The sequence below is a fragment of the Scatophagus argus genome, chromosome 12 (assembly GCF_020382885.2).
Source record: "Scatophagus argus isolate fScaArg1 chromosome 12, fScaArg1.pri, whole genome shotgun sequence".
In the NCBI taxonomy this organism is placed as follows: Eukaryota; Metazoa; Chordata; class Actinopteri; family Scatophagidae; genus Scatophagus; species Scatophagus argus.
Window position 1 is genome coordinate 19094664 of NC_058504.1, and position 16347 is coordinate 19111010.

At 42.9% G+C, this 16347-nt stretch overlaps 1 protein-coding gene across 1 annotated transcript in view; it reads left to right on the plus strand.

The window, feature by feature from the left end:
* Positions 1 to 1251: 1251 nt before the first annotated feature.
* The window catches only part of nrg2b (neuregulin 2b), a 48200-nt gene continuing 33104 nt past the window's right edge, over positions 1252 to 16347 (plus strand). The window contains exon 1 of the mRNA XM_046405549.1: positions 1252 to 3798. Within this exon, the coding sequence (XP_046261505.1) occupies positions 3387 to 3798 (412 nt within the window). The 5' untranslated portion in view covers positions 1252 to 3386. The remainder of the gene's footprint in view (positions 3799 to 16347) is intronic.

A 16347-nucleotide genomic window follows, 5' to 3' on the forward strand; every position in this document is an offset into this window, starting at 1 on the left:
TGATAGTTATGTAGGAGGCTGAGGGAGGGGGGGTGGTAAACTGTGAAGCATCATGAATCATCACCTCATGATTGGACCTCCCTGTGTGCTGCTGCTGTCACCTTAAAAGCATTCATCAGTGAACAGCCAAATCTTTAATAAAAAAAGAACTCTTGGACAATCCACTTTGTTAGAAATAAAGAAAAAAAATATGTGAAAACCAACCTAAGTAGGGTTTGGATTTCAGAAAGTAATTTATAGTGTGATTATACAATTATGTGTAATGAGTTTATATAGCTTAGTATGCATTCTCATTTCAGATGAGATATTGAATCATGTCGTTTTATCACTTGCTGCTGACTGACTGCTGAATCCTGCTGTTAAAACTCACATAAGGTACAACAATAACAACCAACAATCCCAGGTGAAGCCATGAGGTCTGTAGCACTCAGCAGACATCATGCAGAAGAATGATGTGGACAACTTGAGGGAGGAATATTATTAATATACCAATTGTGTAATGAGACCTTATTGTTTAATTGTCCTTATATCAATTTAACTGTGTATGCAAGTTTGATCTGACTGATTAGCTGCTTGAAAAAAGGGGGTTAACCTGGAATGGAAAGCTGGGCCCAGACATGGTGGTTTTCAGAACCAGGGGCAGCAGACGATGACCATAGAAACTGGGATTTGCTCATATTGCTGGTGTATTCGAAACTGAGGGAAAGAGGGTGAATTCACAAAAAATATTCTTTGTAACAACCACGACAAAAAGGGTCAGTGTGTCACACAACACAAGTATATTTTAAAATCAGAGATGGAGAGCCGACAGCTCGGACAGCAAGCCAGTCCAAGAAACCTCATCCACACCCGGCTTAAATGCTGCTACATTACAAAAACAGGCCATCTGATAATTTATCAGATTTATTTGTCATTCTTTCTGTGACATGGTTGCACAATGAAGTACAGGTTGTTGTCCCTTTATGCTACACAAGAAAAACTATTTTTAGTCACAGGATGAGTTGAGGAGTCTTACACCCTAAGGGAAATACCCACAAGTACACAACTTGTCAAGCCGGTGGTGGCAGTCCTCCCCAGGTCAGTCAGCAGTAATCCGTTTTACTCCTATTTGCTTTGTCAGCGAATGATTTGCTTTCAAGTTGCTGATTTGTAAATTGTGTGCGAGGTCTCTGAATGGTGGCTTTAATGAATGCATGAGTGGCTGAATGAATGAAGGAGAGACAGATCGGTGAATGGGTGGGCAGTGGGCGGAGAGTTAAAGAGCTGGGGGGTTGATTCACTGGACTCACACAGACTCTGAAGGGCTCTATTTCCATCTTGAAATGCTGTAGTGATCCCCAAACTGGAGCAGCAGTCCCAGTAATGTAGACCTATTGACATTTGACTTGGACAAAATAAAACCAGCGTGTTTGATTGCATGCAGCAGCACGGACAGCATGAAGGACTAAAGCTGTATTTTACATGTCAGTAAAAGAGGTCGTCTCTGCTGCTCTTAGGTTAATATATTACCTTGAGGAAGGATATTTGCAGTGAGGACACAACCCTCTCTTGCAGCAATCTGCCTGTGGCCTTCGGTTTTCTATGAGGCATCATGTGATTGGCCCGTTGGGACAGAGCACTAAACCTGTCAAGGCTTTCAGCACCACGGACAGTGACTGGTCCCCGATGTGACCCTGCTGACGGTGAAATGGGTGGATGTGGTCATGATGTGGGTGTGCATACTGTGATGAAATGGCCCTTAATACATTTTCCTTATCATCTCAGTCATTTATAGTAAGAAAGAAGCTGTCCACGTGTCCCCTATATGGCATTATATTTTATCCCTTTCTCAGCACGGACAGTGAAAGGCTTTCTGACCTCTAGCGAAGGGCGCACAGCTCCTCACAGGGAGGGAAAGACGAATCTTATGAATGGCTTGTTTAATAGCTACAGAGATGGAGGCAGCGACTGGTTTGCTATGGAGGGAGGAGGGGATACTTGTGGTCACCGTAAAAAAAACAAAAAAAACAAAAAACCAAGCCTGAGCATATTGTGCAAAGCTCTTGTTTCATTGGTGGAGATGTACTCAATGAAAAAGGTGGATTTATTAGCTGTAGCTGAGCAGGACTTGCAAAACATTTGAATATCTTTCCAGCACAATACCTGCATATCTGGGCAACTGATGCCCCCACGTGTTGCTAACTGTGCACTATCCCATGGCAATTTTAGTGAACTGCAATGACTCGTATACTAGTATGGAAAATGTCAGGTTTTGGGTGTGCTCCCCTGCAGCGTGCAGGGGGCACATGTATGTTTGAGGGCATTTAAAGTTGAAGTCCCAGCTCGCCTCGCCATGCTGAGGAATCCATTGAGAGAATTTCGCAGCGTTAGTCATCGCAACGACTATCCGCAGTGTGTGTAGTAGTCGCCTATAGCCTCTCTTGCACCTCTTGCACTGGAGATCCACAGTGGGCGCCGTGCAGGGCTTAGCTACAGACGCACTCTGCTGTGTGTCTGTGCACTGCGTGCGTGATTTCTCCTGCACCCACCCGCAGCGGTTTAACATAGTCGACCGGCATGGTCACATGCTGGTTGGGTTTGTGGCGGTGTGAAGGTGGGTGCCCTGGTCATTAGGGTGTTTGCGCAGGACGTGGCGAGCCGACGCCAGTGACCGGGCAGGTGATGTTTGCTCACGTAAGCCGCTGGCGTTTGATGAGGGGCGCAGGGGACGCGGCTGGAGGGTGCGCGCTACTGTTGCATCGCCTCACCGGATAACCACTGCTGTCCTCACCCCGTCCGTCTGTTCCTCTCCGGTTTTCTGTTCCCTTTTTTTGTTTTACTTACCGACTAACGGATTAGCAGGAGTGGGACTCTTTTGACGATCGAAATAAGTGGATAAAGGACCCGACCTTGCGTGTGCGTGTGCGTGGAGTGAGTACCGTTTCTTGTGATTCCCCTGTACGCGCAAGCTTCTTTTTTTTCCTTCCAGAGAAGCAATGCGCCCACCCATGCGATGCTAGCCTATTAGCTGGAGAGAGAAAGAGAGAGAGAAGGAGAGAAAGAGAGAGAGGTTTCAGGATTCGAGAGGAGGCTAATTTACGAGTCTTGTTTTGCCTTTCAGGAAAAGGGGAGATAAGAGGGGGAGGGTGGTTGGTGAAGGAGAATGCAGCAATCACATTTTTAAGCATACAGAAGCGGGCCGTTTCCGGTTCCTAGGCTGGTGTGTCCCCCCCATCCGAGGCCAGCAGCCGTATGGGGAAAGCAGCGGCAGACACAGATGGCATGGACACTTCCACTAGGTCTGCCGCTCTGCCCTGCCTGCTCTGCCGGAGCCCGTTCGCCGCCGTCTCTCTCTTCCAGCTCGCTCCGCCGCCCAGCAGCACTGCAGCACAGCACAGGCTGACGGCATGAGGCTTGATCCAGTGCATTTCTCCATGCTGGTCATCGGGGTCTCCTTCGCCTGTTACGCCCCGAGTCTCAACTCCCTCCAGGACCAGGCGTACCGATCTGCCGTGGTCATCGAGGGCGAGGTGCGCTCCTCCCCGGAGAACGTCTCCTCCCGGGAGCCCTACAGTGTGAATGTCAAAGTGCTGGACGTGTGGCCCGTCAACAGCGGCGGCCTCGAGAAGGAGCAGCTCGTGACCGTCGGGGACTTCGGCTCCGAGGCCCCGTGCACCACGGTGGAGAAGGACCACAGATATATCTTTTTCATGGACCCGACCGCCGAGCCCTTGGTATTCAAGGCATCCTACGCCCCTGTGGACGCCAGCGAGCCCGAGCTGAAGAAGGATGTGGAGAGAGTGTTGTGCGAGGACTGCGGTAAGTTTAAGCCTTTCCTCTTACATCTGCCATGCACTCACACCGCACTATAAGGGCCACGAAGCTGCCATGGTGATGTAAGGAGACAGTCGCCGTGCTCTGGCGTGCGCGTGCAGCCCATATAATGTATCAACGTGTGCATGTGCACGCGCGCGAGCCAATTGACACTTCAGTTCTCCATAACCCGGTCACCCATAATTAAATCAAAAGCGTGGCACAATGTATGCAGAGAGAGGGGTAGTTACATGTCGTAGCTAAACCTGAGTTAAAGCTGGAGTTAAAATTCAGGTTTCTCCTGACGATCAGACAAGCACTGAAGATACTGAAACTTCCAGCAAGACTGCATTATCACATCATTACAGAGAAGCCTTCATGTGGAGTCACCGGCGAAGCTTGTGTGTGTGTCTCAAAGAGAGAGAGAGATCGTTAGGCAGGGCATATGATGTGAATCAGGGACAGCAACCCTGTCGTGAGGTAACCTTCATTCCAAACTAGCTGCTAGTATTAAATGTCAAATCTGTTGCCGTTTCACATCAGAAATTGTGGCAAAATTGTGACAGTGTCAGTGTTGACTGCAGTGACAGTCTGTGGGTGGTGGTAACAGTTCAAATCATTCAACTTCTTTCAAGTTTCCATCATGGATACCTGAAATTTTGCTGGGTTTTTTTTATTTTATTTTTGCACAACACCAAACAACTGAAACTCTGGGAGCACTTCTGGGTTTTTAAATCACAGATTACTGGGAGAAGTGGCTAGAATTGTGTGCAGTGCCTGGGCAGGTCTGCGAGAAACTCTGTTTAACTTACTGTCACCATAACGGCTTTTATAAAATCACAATTTGAAACTGACACAGTGCTTTTAAAATGGAAAGTGGTGAACTTTTTCCTCTTTCCTCCCTCACATTTGCTCCCTTCATTTCTCTCTGATGGGGAGAAAAAGGTGACTAAAAAGGGTTTGAATTTTTATTAGCTCAAATAACACAAACCAAGCTCTTAGACAGTATGATTACTGTATATTATTGCAATCTGCTTGTTGCTAAAGCCCTTGGGTTTCTTTCTTTTAGCTCTATTCCCTAAACGATGACAATGACTTTTTCTCTATGATCTTATCCACGTGTGTTTTCAGTATTTAAAGTGCCACATTGCTCTTGAGATGAAGACACTACACGTTTTTTGCTATCTTAAAGCACCTGCTTGTCCTAGGGTGAACCTGAGAGGACAAAAGCACAGGTAGTCAACAGTTAACCCTATTGCATAGAGGGCAGTAAGATCTTAAATGTGTCTTAACTGAAGTGTCAGACATTTGTCCAATATAACTTTAACAGCCCTACTGTAAACCCTCTGGGGATCATCGTCTTTGCCATGTGAATTTGTGGACAAAATGGTGTAATTATATGAGGACTCTTCAAATCTGGAATCAATGCACAAACCAGCAGTGTCTGTAAAGCATTAAATCCTAATAGGAAGTAGCTCAGATGTCTTAACAAAGGGTTCATCCAGCCCTTGAGTTAACGACGTGATGCTCTATTTTTACCTCACTGACATGCTAAAATTATCAAGTCATTTATTTATGACAGTGCTGTTGCAACCAGACTCAGCCTAAAACACATTTTCCAGGCAGGGGTAAGCTCAGGAGAGGAGATACCCACTTATGAGCTGATTCACCCTGTGTGCGCACACACACACACACACACACACAGATGTACAGAAATAAACACAACCTAATTAGACACTGCAGAGTGTGTGCATACATGCACTGTGGCAACCAGTGGCCTCTGAATGTCCACAGCGTCACAAGAACACTAATGTTGGCTGCTGTCATTACTTCTGTTTCATTTTCCCTGGCTGCTAAAACTGAGAAAAGTGTAAAATCCATGCCCAGACATAGTCAACCAAATGTGTATAATTTCTTTTAACAGTTATTTGCACCTACTAGCCTGGAATACTTATTGAAAATATGTATGCATCATTTATTCAGTGAAAGTTCAGCGGAGACCCAGTTTAACAGCAGGAAACACTTTCTCAGACATTATAACTCTTGCAGTACAAATACAGCTTCATGTGTCTGCTTGTCACTCAGTTGTAGCTCCCTTGCAGACTATGCTGACACTTTTCATTGAGTGGTTGCAGTAATGTCAGGGTAGCCAGTGAATGTTCTCCTGGCCCATGGTCAGAGAGGAAAATCTGAGACAGAAGAAACTGCAGCATAGAGAGGGGTTGGGGTAGGGGTGTGTCCACAGACACACACCCCAAGCCTAACCAATTGAAAACTCTGGTCTAAATACAGTCATCCAATCACAGTCAAACAGCTAGAATGCCCACTTTTGTACAAACCCCTACCAATTTATGTCCATACACATTATTGTCACATTATTACCATGGTGCTTTTGGCCACAGCTTCCAATATATGTTCTTTTATTTAGTGTTATGCTGTAAAACGCTATCTTTCAGTTGTACTGGGCGTACTCATTGATAGCTGAGACTAGTTTTATGTTGACATTATTAATTCAGCAAAATGACACCAAGGAGAGTGTTTGGTGTCAAATGCTCGGAAAATGAATGGAGAGAAAAAGATCACTTCTATTCCACGATGACCGCACACATTCTTCTATGTGGTGTATATTACCAGAACTTGAAAACTCCAGTGTGAGGGATTTAGTGGCCTCTAGCGGTGCATCCCAATCAAGTGACCCCCCCCCCCCCCCACTTACTAAAAGTGTGAAAAATGCAAGAAGACCCTCTCTAGAGCCAGTGTTAGGTTTGTCCCTCCTGGGCTGCTGTGGAAACCTGGTAGTGCAACTGGGGATACCTACTTCCTCTGTAGATATAAAAGGCTCATTCTGTGGTACTGAAAACACCACAATTCTCAGCTACAGGTGCTTATATGTTCATGAAACCCTGTCTATATTATTATATTATTTATAATGTTACTATTATTATTATTCATTACCCATTTGTGCCTCTAAAGCCCACACATTGGACCTTTAAATGTAAATGTGAATTCACTATGGCAGGTTACTATTTACTATGTTTACTCTGGTAAAACTTCATTACTACTTTACTGACAAGTTTCCATTTGTCACTTATCATATAAAGGACCAATCCAACAACAGTGTAGCCATTATAGCTACATTTTTTAGCTTGTTTGCTATATATGTTTCTGAAATTTAGAGACCTCCTCTTGATATTTCAGTTCTGCACCAATATGAACAAGCCACATGTCAGCTTAGCTAACTTTAATACGGACGGTGATGTACACACTAAGTTAATACCTGTTCAAAACAGATGCTTGTTACGTTAAAGTCTCAAGGTTTAATTCAGAATTCCTGCCAATCACATTTACAGCAAGCTACGGGTGTGCTAAGCTAGAGGGACAGACCCTTCGCTGTGAGACAAGTTATGAGACAGTTAATCTTTTTTGCACTATATAGACAGAAGAGTCATCTTCCAAAAGCAGAGCCAATGTTGATTAAATGGCGAGAGCGGTCAGGTTTCCCTCTTACTGTTTCTGTTATTGACTCTGCCATAGCTAATCCAATAACCTCCCCCCTTTCTCCACTCAACCACCCAACCCACACCTCCGACCAAAAACTAAGAATCCAGCGTGATGAGGCGACACTGCAGATCACAGCAGATCTGCAGAGCAGATAATGTGAGAGCAGAGTGGAAACTTCCTTTACAAAGAAATCACAGTTACAGGACTTTAGTAGTCGATGATCAAAGTTTTATTTTTATTGTTCTGTATGAAGTAGAGATCGACTGGTATGTGTTTTTTTCCCTCAGGGCTGATAGTGATTATTAGTAATCAAGGGGACCAATAACTAACATTTGAAACTGCATTTGCAGTTAAGAGTGTGTGAGTGTTAAGTCTCAAAATTTAGAATAAGGAGACAAGTAAAGTACTGTACTTGTAAGTGCATTTTTTAGATATTTAAATTCTCTGATTCTTTATACTTCCACTCCACTACATTTTGAAGCAGATATGACTCTTTTTACTCCACTAAATTAATTTGATCACTTGAGCTGCTAGTTTGCAGATTCATAACTTTCAGTGTTGATAGGCTCTTGCTTGTGATGTGTAGCCAATCAGATAGTGTTGTGGGTGAGATACTGAGTGAAGCAACTGCATCAGAGCCAAAGTAGTGAATTTCAAAATTTATTTATTTTATTAGCAATGAAACAAAAAAGACTTTGAAAATAACTCAAGTGTGTGGACAACTCACACTGTCAGGTGTCAGAAAGGACTGTTTTTTCAAAAAGTACAAAACCAATCCTATCTGATATCTCAGGCAATCTAAAGCATAATGTAGGTCTTCTCTGATCATTGTTGTTGACATGCCTTTTGAGATACATTGGCAGTTTCTTCCTAAAATAGCTTTATCTGATGCCCAAACATGCTCCTGTCACCGATGCTGTATTTAGTGCTGCATACCTCAGCTCTCACACTCTCTCATCCCTCTTTCCGACTCTCTCCTCATGCTGTAGCTGACTGTAGCTGGAGTGTGTGGTTCAGCTTATGTCTGCCCTCCTGTCAGTCAGCCACACAGAAGAGGAAAGAGAAGCAGAGGGGGGTCTTTAGCTTTGAGATTACAAATAGATGCCACAACAATGCATGTCGTAAAATTTCTAATTGTAGCCCGCAATTATAGTTCAGCAGTGGTTTTACTGTATTTAGAGAGTCTAAAATAAATTTACTGCTATTATGTAAATTGCTAGAGGGTTACATTCTTCTGTTCATGCTTTTAGTGCTTTTCATTGTTTAGCAGGATTACAAGAATGGTTGATTTTGGGAAATATGCTCATTGCATTTGTAGATGTCTGTGCATTAAGTGAGGAGACACTAAGTTCAAAAATATGCCCACCAAATCCGCTAAAGCTCACTGTTATCTCCTTTGTGTAACCCATACATGCACAGAAATGTAAAAACAGCAATTTGTACTCTGCTGGGTTATCACTAAGTCTTGTCTTTAATCGTACGCTTGCTACATTTAGCATTTTTGTGTTACAGCTTGAGATGTTGTACAGTACTGAACAAATGGATAAACTGTTGTTCATAAAGAAATGGTTGCTGAATGTAAAAAATAGTTGAGATATACTGTGTGATTAATCGAGCTTTGGAGGTGTGTATATTTTTTTTTCACCTGGGACAGAGTTAGAGTCAAACTGTTTCCACCCATTTCCAGGTTTTATCCCAAACTTGCTAACCACATTGTAGCTTGAGTATTGGAACACATAAATGTGAGAGTGGCATCGATCTTCTCATCTTGCTGTCAGAAAGAAATTGAATAAACACGTTTGTTTCAATATACTGAGTTTTTCCTTTGAAAATGATCATTCTAAGGTGTCTATGACACAAACGGTGAACCAAATTGACTGTTAGGATGTTTTGTTAATGTGTTGTTGCTGTTGTTGTTGTGTGTGAATGCGTATGAGATTATGACCTGTGCATGAGGCTGTGTGTGTCTGATCAGCTGCAGTAAAGTCTTTCTGGCCTAACATGCACCACCGTCTCTCACTCAGCCTCACCATCATCAGTGTGCATAGCAGCTGGAGGGCAGAACTACTGTGGCACTGATCTTCAAATCCCAGAATTAGGAGATTTTTTGCTCGGGGGCAACATGTCAAAACAATCCTTGCAACAGGAAACAGCCGAGGCCACACCCTTTGAACGAGTTGTTAAACCAATCTCAGTGAATTTAAGCTTCGTTATGGCCTTCTTCAGGTCTGAACAGTGAACACTTGTCTCCGCAGGGATGAGATAGGCATGTGGAGTCATAACACAGTATGAGTTGTAAATTTTTAGGCTCCTTGTTCACACTGCTGTTTGCGCTGGAAATAATGCTGTGGTATTCCGCTTTAAGCCAGAATGAAGGTGACTCTCGGACTAACATATGTACTGTATGTTGATATGAACGCGGCGAGATTCACTGGTTTGAATCAGTAACTTGACAAGACTTGTGTGTGTGTGTGTGTGTGTGTGTGTTTGTGCAGTGCGAGTGGTCCCTCACTTGTCTATCTCATCCCTTTCCCCTCTTTGTTGCGTTATCTGTGTCTATTTCAGATACCCTGTGTGTCTCTTTCTCTTCTGTTTCTCTCCTCCTGTCTCCCTCACTGTCCTTGTCTCAACAGAGCATTATACCTTTACAAACACACACACACACACACAGAAAGAGAGAGCCATGCCAGTTAGCTGCTGCTGTTGCTGCTGTGCTGCAGATGCCCCAGTGTGCTGTCATTAGCAGGGAGATCTGGGGCTGCTATAAATTATGCACACTGAATAACAGAAGGCTGAGGATTTCTCCCCTCTGCTGCCTGCGTGTATATATAGATATGTGTGTGTGTGTGTGTGTGTGTCTAGAGAGAAGATGTATAGACCATGTTTTGCTCATTTATGTATGACTGACATTACACTGATCAGCTTTGCTCGTCGACGTGTATGTATTAGCGCGCTCCTTTGTGGCTCAGCACACTCACAGCTGCCTAACTCGTGTACACGTCCTTCAGTTATGTAGCGTGTGTGAGAGAGTGTACGTATATGTGTGCGTGTCCTTGTTTGTGAATAATGTATCAGCACTCACCTTTTCCAGCAGTCAGCCTTAGCGGAAAACTCTGACACATGCCTCTTAAAGGGACCAGCCCAGTACCACATGGCTCAGTTTGTGAATGAGAAAGATCTTTGTGTAACCTCACTTATACACACACATAAACATGCAAGCACACACATGCAGATACACTGCACGCACCACCAACACACTAATGCGGCTCCTGCTGCAAACACCCTCCCCCTGAATGAGCAAAGTTGCTCTTTCAGACGGGATGGATTTGGCCAATGGTCTCTCCTTTTCTCTGTTCAGATTATATTAACACAGAATTAAATTAGACATCAAATTCAAAAGTGAATAATTAGAAACGGTTACGCCAAGGATGTGTCAGTTGATGTTCCAGATAAAACATTCCAAAACGACAAGTTTGCTGCTGTTTTGATAAGTCTGGGGCATCCTACTTTCTTGGAAAGACATTTTAATCTTTGGCATTCCTCTCCATAAGCAGCCCTGCTGTGCCTGCTGGAAGAAGTAGGCATGCAGTCAGCGAACACCTGATATTCATGAAGTTGTAAAGTGCCATTTTCAGCTGACACTCTGGGTAACATTTGATGAGACCTGCTCTGTCTCACATCCAGGGTGCTTTTGGGCAAGGCATTTCTCTAATGAAATCTGTTTCTGAGGTGATGCTCAGTGCAACTCTGCAGCTATTCTGCTCAACTTCCATATAAACCTGAGGAAGTGTGCTGCTGAAACAGTGAATGTACACTGCATACATTTCTCAGGCAGGAAGAGAGTTAAAATATCCCTTTGGTTCTGTACCAGGTTATCTTTGGCTCAGAAAGGTGGGCTATCTTTATCTCTCTTTGTTGTGGTGATCTTTGATGGTGACAGGTGGAGTATCTTCATCTGTCTTCCAGATGTCCTGCTCTGCCTCTCTAGATGTTATCTCGGGACTATTACAGGCTTATGGTAGATACTGTGTGTATTGTATTTTTGCATCTTTTTATGCTTCTGTGAGCATATCATTGACCATAAATAAATAGCACACATTTGCTTCTGAGAAGTGGAGCTTTATTTTCTTTTGAAGGAACATTGTGCTCATTAATTGAGAAGATGCTGGCAAGACATTGCCTAATTCTAACTTATGAAAGAATATTTCATTTTTCCCTTGTCTGCTTGCTTCGAGATGTTGAGGTTTTTTTTTTTTCATTTGTAATTTGGTCAATAATGCTACAATACCCACATTTCCCAAGATTGATTTTGTCTCATTTCTATCTGCACCAAAGTAAATTACTTTATATTTGGAGCTGCACAGCAGATGCAGCCCCATCTTCTGCATTATGGGAACTGAATCTATCATAGCTCGTCAGAAATTGTTTGACAAAAATAGCAACTTAAGAGAAAAGACATAACATCGCATAACATTGCTTAACAGAGTAACATCTTTCTTATTTTCAGCAAATCCTATGGTTTCCTTTTGACAGATGCAAAGCTTCCCCCTTCATTCCCAAAATTATACTCTCGTCGTTTCCTGCAGGAGCATTTTCTTAAGCTCTTGGTATTGTTTTATAAAATGCACACATTGTAGAAATACATCAACCACAACACACCATTTTATTTAGAATTAGCTCCATATGAATAAGATTAGATATCAGAAAATATCTCACCAGTGTGACTGACAACTTTCATTTGATTTGGTAGAAGCCAACTCCAATAATAGCAGTGCTGATGTCTCAAAAAGTCATGTCTCAGGACTTTTAGTTTTAATTGGATGGCCAGTATAGGCTCTTTATAAAGGAAAAAAATTACTGGTTTCATCTTTTCATGAAAATAAACAAAGATCCAGACCAATCAAAAGACAGTAGTCCCACAGCGAAAGTTCCAAAGTTTTTCACATCAAGGATGCCTAAACTGACAAAAATTAAACCAGTCTGTCCCAAGGTCCCCCATTTGATGAGAAGTTTGCTTTTAGGTGTTACAGAAAGTGTATGAAACCCATAACCAAAATAGTCATTCTGTCATTGTGTTAATTATGGATGGGATTATAATGAAAAGAAATAATTACATTTTGTGCTGGAGACACCCTAAAACTCCCTCAAGGAGTTTGAAAACCATCAAACTGACATGCCAAGTTAAATTAAATCTAAAATATTGACCACAAAGGGACCTCAAGATCAAGGAAACATGCCCATCTATCAGAACATTGAATTCCAGAAGAAATGCTAGTATTGTGTGTGGTGTCAAAGAGGAAAACCAGTATTCACTTTCCAAAAAGAAAAGAATTGTGAACCCAGAACCAATGATCTGTTTGACTTTCTTTCCTTGTGCCACATTTACTTTCATGTAATTTGAAGGTAAAACTTACACCTGTAAGACAGTTTGAGTTGGAGTTTTGCTGTTTATTTTCATTTTGTCTTTCAGATAATTTTGATTTATGACTTACTTCTTGTTTTGGTTGGACTTATTTTGTGATAGTGTCGCTGTGTTCTCACCATCTTAAATCAATTCCGAAAAAACTCACAGCCATTAGGCGATTAATGTCGGTCTCATGTTCACTCACTTAGGTGTCCGTAAAGATCCTGTCTGCAGCTTTTAAATGTGTTTTGGAGGTCTGATAAGGTTCTTAGAAAAGGCTTCCCACTGTGTGTTGCTATGGTCATGATGAGTGTAAATGAAAGTGTAAAACATCTGCACAGATGCCCCACAGTTGTGAGCTAAATGGTGTGATCTTCATTTTTGTCCTTTTCAAGTAATAATCTAATAATCTGTTCTTTAACTGCAAAATATTTTGTGGGATCCACTCACTCAAGTTTTTAAGGGTTCTCTGCTATTCAGGTAAAGTATAAATGTAGAATTATGTCATCTGTGTAATAGTGGAAACCTGTCACCATATTTGTAAATGCTGCCACTAAATGGAAGCATATATGCACAGAAAAAAATAGGTCCAAGGTTAGAACCCTGGAGTGCACCACAAGAAATGCAGTGGAGTGTGGCATTTTCCTCTGTCAGTATCTTTGTGTGGTCTCTTCAAGGGGCAGTGGGACATCTTTCCTCTGTAGAAACCTGAGCTCCTCATAGAGGACGGATGTGATCAATGATTCAATCCCCTTATCAGGAGGATTGTGTCTGTTAGCCTGCTTTACAAACCTGCAGTTAATGGTGTCTGTTGGGGGGTTGATGGGGGAGATGAGAGGTGAGAAATGGTGGGGTGAGGGGTGGAGGGTAGGATATGGAAGAGGGAGAGGACAGAGAGCAGGATGGATGAAAACAGGAAAAGAAGCAGAGGTAAGAGAGAGAGAGGACAGAAGATAGATGGATGAGAGGAGGTGAGAGAGGAGAGAAAGAATAGGAAGTGTGTGTGGGGGGGCAGGAAGAGAGAGAGAGAGAGAGGGAAAAAAAGATAAATGGAGGACAGGTGGGGTGCAGAATGACTTGCACACGACTCCCAGAGCCCAGAGAAAGAACGGAAAGAGGAGAAGGAGAAAAGAGAGACAGAGAATAGCTTTTCCCCACTGTTCTGCCTGCAAGCCCTTCATTAACTATTCATTACCAACTCTGCACATCCTATCTATCTATCTATCTATCTATCTATCTATCTATCTATCTATCTATCTATCTATCTATCTACCTGTCTGTCTATCTGCCTGTCTGTCTATTTATCCATCTTTTCCAGGCATATAACTGCCACAACACACACACACACACACATACATTTCTGTGTGTGCGTTTTAAAAAAAAAAACCAAACTGATTTCTGTTGAGGGTGTATTTATACTAGCTCACTGCAGCCAGTAGAACAATGCACAACACCAGCGATGAGAGACAAGGTCAAGTCAGTGTGTGTGTGTTTGTGTGTGTCAATGTATGTGTTTGTTCAGAAAAGACAGTAAGGGGATGATTTATTGACAATCACACTTGCAACCACCACACACGTGCACGTCCACACAGAATAATTTTCTTCATCAAATGTGGATGTGACGGGCACACGCACACAAATACGCATCGCCAAGTGATCTGTGTTTGCAACAGACTCACACACACACGGGTTGCCCTGGGCTTGGTGTTGCTGCTGTGCAGAGGTTAGCTGTGTGATACTGCGTGAAGGCCTGTTGTGGCTGCTATCATTCAACAGCCAGTGCTCATCTCTCTCCCTCTCTCTCTTTCTTTCTCCCTTTTCATCCCTTCCCTCCCTCTCTCGTTCTCTCTCTGCCACGCACAAACACTCTCTCTCTCCCCTACTCTTTCTCAGTTTTTTTACTCCTTTCTTTCTGCCTTACATCCCCCCCCCCGTCTCTCTCCCTTTCTCTATCTCCTGCTCCCTCCCTGGTTTCCATGGTGACAGCTGTGCGCTGCAGAAAACACACTGATCGGAGAATGAGATAGAAGGAGCTTCTCTTTTGTACATGAACATGCACGCACACACACACACACACACACGTACACACACAGCACATACAACAAATGTAATACATACAGTATGTGTGCATCTTTCTCCACACACACACACACACACACACCAGTTTCCTCTCCACATGTCTTTGTCCATTTTATGAATGTACTGTGCTTCTTCCCTCACTGATCTGTCAGCTGACTCACACACCACCACACATACACAGACACACACATTCAGTCCATGTATGCAGTCATGTTGCTGGCCAGGCCTTCTCAGGGTGCCATACTTATCTGTGAACACACCTAATTGGTTTGGCTTCCATATCACTCTCTGTTATTGGATCATGCTTAGCAAGAAATTAGATCAATTTTGTTGATGCCTGCTTCGCTGGACAGAGAGAGAGAGAGAGAGAGAGAGAGAGAGAGAGAGGGAAGAGGAAGGAGGTAGCATCAGCTGACCTTGAAAGAAGGACCTCTTGCTGGATGGCTGATGGGAGCGCTGGTCACATGCAATAGGCTAGTGGACCAGGCCAGTCACAGGCTATTGGCCAGACGCTACTGTCCATTTGTGGCTTACCCTACCACCCCTCCACCCATCACCCCCATCTCTCTATGCTCTCACTGAGGAATTCTCCCATCACTCAGTGATACAGAAGGCTTGGATCAGCAACTTACAGTGCACACACACACACATACACACAAGTTCAATACACGTTAAACACACTCAGACAAACACACTTCCCCCCTCAGTGCAGTCAATAAAACATTCACGTGCACACGTGCGTCACACTTACTCACATGTTCGCATGTAGGCACTCACGCACTCACAGTGCTGTGGAAAATGTCTTTCAGTGTGACTTGCAGCTGCAGAATTAGACTTTTTATGGCTTGCTTGGTGCCTGTGGTGTGTGGGATGTGTGAATCTACTCTAACTGTGTTTGTGCACATGTATTTCATGGTCTCTCTCTCTTTCTTTATGCATAACTGAAAATAGTTGTGCAGGAAAAAAAAACAATGTTGGCAGTAGTAAGAATATTTCCTTATCAAACTAAACCTCTACCTCAAACATAACATTTGTGAATTAATTCTGCGCTGCCAAAAATAGACATTTTTTGCAAAGAGGTTTTGGTGGGGGCTCACAGGATTTTTTAGCTGACTTGGATGTTCTCTGATATATCCACAGAAGAGGATGGTAAATAGGGTTTTAGATTTTACAACTATTCAAAGGTTGACATCAGTAATGTAAAAATCCTGTTATAGTAGCAATATGGTGCAATATGGAGGTTTGAAAACCTTTAAAGGTTTAGCTGATTCTTATATATTTATATTCAGGTCGCTGATTGATGATGTCTCTAAATGTCTATTTCCATCTCGCAAAGGATATATATTTAACATTCGACCTTATAAATCTCTTCAAAAATGTTATTGTTTGTCCCATTGACAAATCTATACATCAGTCAACCCCTATCTACAGTTTGATCCGTCAGCAGTTTATTTTTGTGCTGATCTGGTTTTAAAGTATGAAACCTTATAATGCAGGGACATTTCCATGTATTTATTAGTAAGTAAGTAAGAGACATTTGTCTAATTGTTTACTCTGCAATGGGACTCTTG